The 6,429-nt window shown below is 37.2% G+C and overlaps 1 protein-coding gene across 2 annotated transcripts; it reads right to left on the bottom strand.

The window, feature by feature from the left end:
• Positions 1-971: 971 nt before the first annotated feature.
• Positions 972-4,990, bottom strand: LOC122311549 (U-box domain-containing protein 15-like). 2 transcript variants are annotated; one of them, XM_043126139.1, is made up of 4 exons: positions 4,264-4,990; positions 4,047-4,163; positions 2,916-3,341; positions 972-2,260 (listed from the first exon to the last, which is right to left on the bottom strand). In XM_043126139.1, the coding sequence occupies exons 1-4, from the start codon at positions 4,564-4,566 to the stop codon at positions 1,202-1,204; spliced, it is 1,905 nt and encodes a 634-aa protein (XP_042982073.1). In that variant the 5' UTR covers positions 4,567-4,990; the 3' UTR covers positions 972-1,201. The 2 variants fall into 2 exon arrangements, with proteins under 2 accessions (XP_042982073.1, XP_042982074.1); XM_043126140.1 differs by having other exon boundaries at positions 4,047-4,180; positions 4,264-4,397.
• Between the last annotated feature and the right edge of the window lie 1,439 nt (positions 4,991-6,429).

Raw genomic sequence — 6,429 nt, 5'->3', positions numbered from 1 at the left:
TTTGAAAAAGGAATTGGATTTAGCATCGCCCCCAGAAAAGTCATTGAAAATGCGCCGCTCAAATTCATCGGCCGACTCAAACGAGTTGGATTGCTTATTATCAGCAATCCCACTGCCTGTTCAAAAGGTCCAAGAAACCAAAATTAAAGCCGGCGAGATCACCATGGGAGCAAAGGTGTTGTCGACAACAACCTTGATGCCTTTGTCGTGGGCTATCCGGTAAAGTTTGGGTATGTTGGCCACTTCCAGCGTGGGGTTTGCGATGGACTCAAAGTATAGCACCTTGGTTCGGCCATGGACGATGGAGTTCCTTACCGCCCGAGTTTCTTTCTCAGGCTCTCTCTCCCTCTCCCTCTCTCTATTATAACGACAACAACCTTGATGCTTTTGTCGTGGGCTATCCGGTAAAGTTCGAGTATGTTGGCCACTTCCAGCGTGGGGTTCACGCCTAGACTTGAAGTATAGCACCTTGGTTCGGCCATGGACGATGGCGTTCCTTACTGCCCGAGTTTCTTTCTCAGGCTCTCTCTCCCTCTCCCTCTCTCTATTATAATGTTTTTGAATACAAACGGACAAAAGCAATACTTAACGGGAGCTTAACGGAAAACAAGGAAAGTTGACGGAAAAACAAGAATTTTCGTTTTATACAGACTTTTTATATATAGAAGGTAATAGAAATAAATAAATATATATATATATATATAAGCACACACTTCTATGCAAATTAAAAATATAAAACGAAGTTGAATTACCTTAATTGGGTCGTTGTTGTGGTGACCCCAAGCGCCACCTCCATGGTGGCTGTCCTCCTTTATTATTGCCATCTGTTCTATTATTTTAATGTTTATGTCAATATTGGGCAAGTGCATTTTAGACATTTCACTCTGAAAAATTATTTCCTCAGATTTAATTGGGAAGATGGATGTTGGGTGAAAAAATGAAGGAAATGAAGCAAGGCTCACAAGAGCAAGTCCCAAACTAGGATTTGTTTTACTTGTTAACAATTGACAACACTTACATCATAATCAGATCTAAATAATGTACAGAGAAAGTTATACTTTTCTTAGTATATTTGAAGCCAAATCATAATTACATACAAAGAAAGAACACAACTTGAAATTTAATGTATGCTCCCCCCATAAGCATAACTTGGTGCCACCCACAAAGAAGAAGAAGAAGAAGAATTCTTATCAATGAAATATCAGGGGATGTGTTCGCACTTGCTCATGTGGTTCAAAAGTGAATTTGCTTTTCTCTGTGCTCTATTTGTTCCGCTTTTTGCGATCTCTACCAAATGCTCATACACACCGTATTGTAGTGCAGCCAATACCAAAGAAGAGTTATTTAAACCCAGTTCAAGCAGAACTGATGTAGCACATTCCTTGTTCTTGGGGGTGCCATTCCTAATAATCTCAACAAGAATTTCAATAAAAGACAGCTTTCCAATCTCATTCCGGCCCTCCGGATGCGATGTAAGGAGTAACAAGATCGAGAGGGCCTCATCAATCATGCCCAAGTTCTTGTCATCCTCAAGCAAATGTAGTAGTGGGGGTATAATACCTGCCTTAATGGCCCTGGACTTGTTAGCTTTGTTTAAAGACAAGTTAAATAGTGCAGTAGCAGCATCCTTTTTACCTCTGACTGTCCCGTGCTGCAAAAGATCTACCAAGGGAGGGATTCCCTTCAATGTGCCCACCAGTTCTCTGTTCTCTTCAATGATGGACAAGCTAAATAAGGCTGCAGCAGAATTCTCCCTAGCCTTATCAGTTCCATTCTGCAGGATTTCAATTATAGCAGGAATAGCTCCTTCTCTTGCTATGAGTCTTTTATTTGTTTCATCAATTGACAGGTTCAAAAGAGCTGTCACAGTGTGTTCTTGAATCTTGGAATCCGGATGGCATAGGAGCCGAACCAATGGAGGGATTCCACCACTGTCCGCAATTAAAATTCTGTTCTCGGGGTTATCTTTGGAGAGCATACGGATCTTCCCAATAGCCTCTCTTTGCACATCCAGCTGACAAGAGGATAGATTTTGGACCAGGAAGGAGATTTCTTTCATGAGTACAGTAGAAGACCCATGAGAGCCAAAATAAGGATCTTTCTTGGGCAGTTCAAAATTGTTCTTCTCACACCATTGCCGGATAAGGTTCTTGAGGGCAAAATTTGGAGCTAGTGACAAATGATTCAAAGTTTGTCCAGTCTTTGGGCAGGTCCGATGATTAGAATCCAGCCATTTACGGATGCTTTCTCTTTCAAATGTCTATCAAACACGGCAGGAAAAACTGTCAGTCCCAGAGCATGCATGCAGAATAAGGGATAGGGATTAGTTTTTCATATATGTCGATGTCGGCATCTTACTGTGCAAAAAGGTGAATATTTCCATAAGAGTATCCTGTTCGGAACCAGGGGGAAGTTGATGCTACAACCAGGTTTGATAAGATATAGATATGGAGGGACTGGCTCACTGGAACGGACTTTTTTGGTTTTTTGACAGAATATTTGTACAATTCCATTCAAACATGTGTCGCTGCCTCCTAAAGGATAGAAGATGCTGGATGTGTTCATAAAGGGTAAAGTTTTATTGACATAGAACAGCATAACGCATCCTCGACATGATGTATGACTGAAGAGTAAGAACTAGAACAATAAAAACTGATGTATTGGTACAAAGCAGTTCCTTCTACTTGTGATAAAGCATGCTGAAGACTCGTAGCCCAGACCTACTAGAACAAACCGATCCGCTATGCATTTGACCTATTACATTTATCTCCGAATCTAAAATGTTGGGCCCAGAATAAAGGAGCATTGCTCGGTAGTTTTATAAAGAAGTCTCTCTTTATATATTACAAAGACAGAAAAATCATTCTAATATATCTTATGCATGTAATTGAAAAGTAATATCGAGGCCACAATACCTGTCCAGTTGCCACAATAACTGGATCCGTCATGATCTCTAGTGTAATTGGACAGAGGAATTCATGAGGGATTGATGAGGACTGACACCTGTGCAAACTTTTAGAGGAAACAGGACCATCAAATGCAATTTTCTCTTCAATTCCTGTAATTTGTTTAAATTTGCTCAAAAGATCTATGATTTGCTGGATGTTCTCAGCATTGTGCCCGCCTCTTCCTTTAACAAGTTTTCTAACGGCCAGTGTCTCCTCATTCAAGTCTGTAACAGTATGTAGTTCCAACTTGATTGCCAGTCTTTCCAGTATAGCACTGTCTGCATTCCTGTCATCGTTTTTAGAGAATACGACCATCATATCCATTGCCAGTTCTATATCTTGTGTGTCCGTTCTTTTTTTTGCTCTTTTAAGTTGCATCCGCATTAGCTCAACCTAAAGCAGATATGAGTAATGCAAAAATGATGAAACGGGAAATTTCCTAGAAATAAAAAATAATAAGCAACGGAAGGGTATAAGTACGTTTTCCCAACAAGGGAAATCAAAGGCCACCCTTTCTCCAAGACTTTTCAGTCCTCCCAACCACAAAGTGTCCATTTGATGTTTAAGACAAAATCCTATTGTTTTGTTCTAAAGCATTTTATCCAACCATCCTAACAAGTCAATCTGCAGGCCATACTGAATTTCCTTTCGTTTATACAAATGGGTCTCTTTTCATGGAGTCAGCGTGATCTTCGGAAGCAATCAACAGACAGTTTCTGAGGATAAATATTGCATCTCTCAGAAGACAAACAACATTCTTCTCAAAATAGTATCCTATCCAAGCATCATCATCTCAACCCCACTGCAGTTAAATCATTAGGTTACGCAGCAATTATTAAAGTAATTATTATAGAATAACAAAGATGTGAGGACTTCAATTATCAATCCAGATTGAGTTCATGAAGTCAAGCGCACATACATATATATTGAGCAGTCTTAAGCATTAAATGTTTCCACAGTAGTCACCACATTGTGGAAATCTAAGTCTTAAAACCAGTGGATCTAACCAAAATGAACTTCAGTAAATGGTTAAGGTGGCCCCAAAATACAATGAGGAAAAACATGAAGAAAAAGTAAACAAGTTGGCGGAGGAATTACTTGCTCCTTCACTTCAACCGAGATCCCGACCTCATCGTAAGGCAAACCATCCAGGGCTTGATTTAACTTGTCATAAACAGCATGGAATCTGCTCATTACGGCCTCCCCTTCCAATGCCTAAAGATTCGATACGGCTACATGTAAATTAAACTAGCTAAAAAACAAAAATGAGAAAAAAAACAAAAGAAAGGGAGGGTTAGTGAGAGAGCAAACTGACCAAATAAATCTTGCTTCCATAGTTGCAATGCTTCAGCAACTTCTTTGCTGCAAGAAGCGCTTTCCTCAAATCAGCCAAACAATTCAAAACCTTGCCGGAAACGGAAGTGCCGAGCTCCCTGAACTCCTCCAAAAGAGGCACCAACAGCTTCAATCTCCTAACCAAACTCAAGCATTCCTTCCTCTGCGTTTTTCTGAACCCCACGTACGATCCCACAGTCTCAATCAATTCCATCGATTCCTTAACCACGTCGCTTTCATCTCCTTCTTTAGATGAAACCGAAACATTCATCTGCCTCTCCATTACTTCCCCCACAATGCCAAAAGTAACTTTTAAAACTCACTAGCTAGCTAAAGCTGATCTTAAAAGGGTCGACTCGGAAGTTAACTCTAAAAAATATCCCGGAAAAAAGCTGTTTTCCCGAGAAAACAAGATGGTGGGGTTAGCCTTAAAAGAACATGGATGGAGGGTTTTGTCGGGTTTCTAACCAAGCGAGGGGATTCAGTAGAACAACTGTGCTTGGCGGGTTTTGTGGTTGCTACATATAGCAAGGTATTTGAAATGCAGTTGCTATTGCATTGCGTTTTACCTGGGTCTGGGAGGTAGGCGGGCTCACGCGGTTGTCTTTGACAAACACGGACGCGTCTTCACGTGCTGCCTCCTCTGTATCTGTCCTACATTGTGCTGTACCAATTGCCCCCACAATCCACTATTTCCTTTGTTCATTATTTCTTAATTTTTAACCCGTAGGCTAAGTTGATTTTGAAAATCTTTCAGTCTCATTTCATTTTATTAGAGTGCGAGTAGTAGTCTCAATAAATTTTAGTTAAAATTTAATTAAAAAATTTATTTTTATAAATTTTAACTAACTATTTTTCATAATAACAAATAATAGACTCAATAAATCTATTATTATTCTATTAAAATATTAATTTTGATCGATATATATTCACATAATCTTCATCAACTTTGTTGGTATAGAGGCCAGTCATTTAGGCGGAGAGATCATCAAGCATTATTTTCTTTTTATATATACCAACCCATGGCCGATTATGGGAAAACACCAACCCATTTGAAAAATAAAATTGAAATTCAAGAGCTTCGTACAAGGAAAAAAAAATTAAGAAAAAATAGAGTTTTCGAATGATTGAGAACTTGTAATTTGAAATGAGACTATGAATGAGCTATAAGGAGAAGCATACCTGGCTATTGCGGGCTGGAATAAGACGATGGGGCTTCATTACACAGAGAAAGAGACGTTGAGAAATGCACAAAGCCAGCGGTTGAGAACTTTTTATGCCAAAATATTGTTTTGGCAAGCAGCATGGCTCAACAACTTTGGCCAGGGAAAATGTTAAAAGTTAAAATTATTATTTATTTGTTAACCTCATTACAGTTCCATTTTATGCAATTTAGTTAAATTTTAACTAAATTTTGATTTTTTTAAACTCACTTCTAGTGTTCTTATTATAAAATTTTAAATTTATTATATAAAATATAATAAATAATTTAAATTTTTTAAATTTAATTTAACTTTTTTAAATTCTAAAATAATAACAATATTTAATTTAATTTTTAATAAATTTTGTTACGTAAAGACTAATTCGTATATCGATCTATATATAAATACTGTTGTATTTATATTCAAAATTTAAATTAACCTCAATTTTATTAAAATCTAATTTTTTAACTAATCACATTAAATAAATATATGTATTACTACATAAAATATAACTATATTTTTTTATTTTTAATATTTATTTAAAATATCTCATTTTATTTACCTTTTACCTCCCCTTAATTAGTGCCCAATCACTTTAATTTGTATTCGGATAATGGGTCCCATTCTTGTACCTTTGCTCTACTTTTTCTTTTGAAGCTTATTGGGAATGACTTGACCGGCAAATCTGGGCCAGTCTCTGCTTTTTCGAGTAGAAATTGGTTCAGCTCAGCTACCTTCTTGAGAAAGTTTGCTTATAATGTACCGTATCACGTAAGTTATTATTTTTTATTTTTATAATTAAAATATTGTCTAAACAACGAGTATAGAAGATAAGAAGCTCATGTAAAATATTTTAATAATAATTTATTTATTTTTTAAATGAAGAGATGTTGACCCCTCAAGAACACTAATAATGAATTCAATAAAGTTAAATTATAGTCAAA

This window comes from Carya illinoinensis, chromosome 5, assembly GCF_018687715.1.
Source record: "Carya illinoinensis cultivar Pawnee chromosome 5, C.illinoinensisPawnee_v1, whole genome shotgun sequence".
Taxonomy (NCBI): Eukaryota; Viridiplantae; Streptophyta; class Magnoliopsida; order Fagales; family Juglandaceae; genus Carya; species Carya illinoinensis.
The sequence above is the reverse complement of the archived record's forward strand: the minus strand, read 5'-3'. Positions and strand labels throughout refer to the sequence as shown.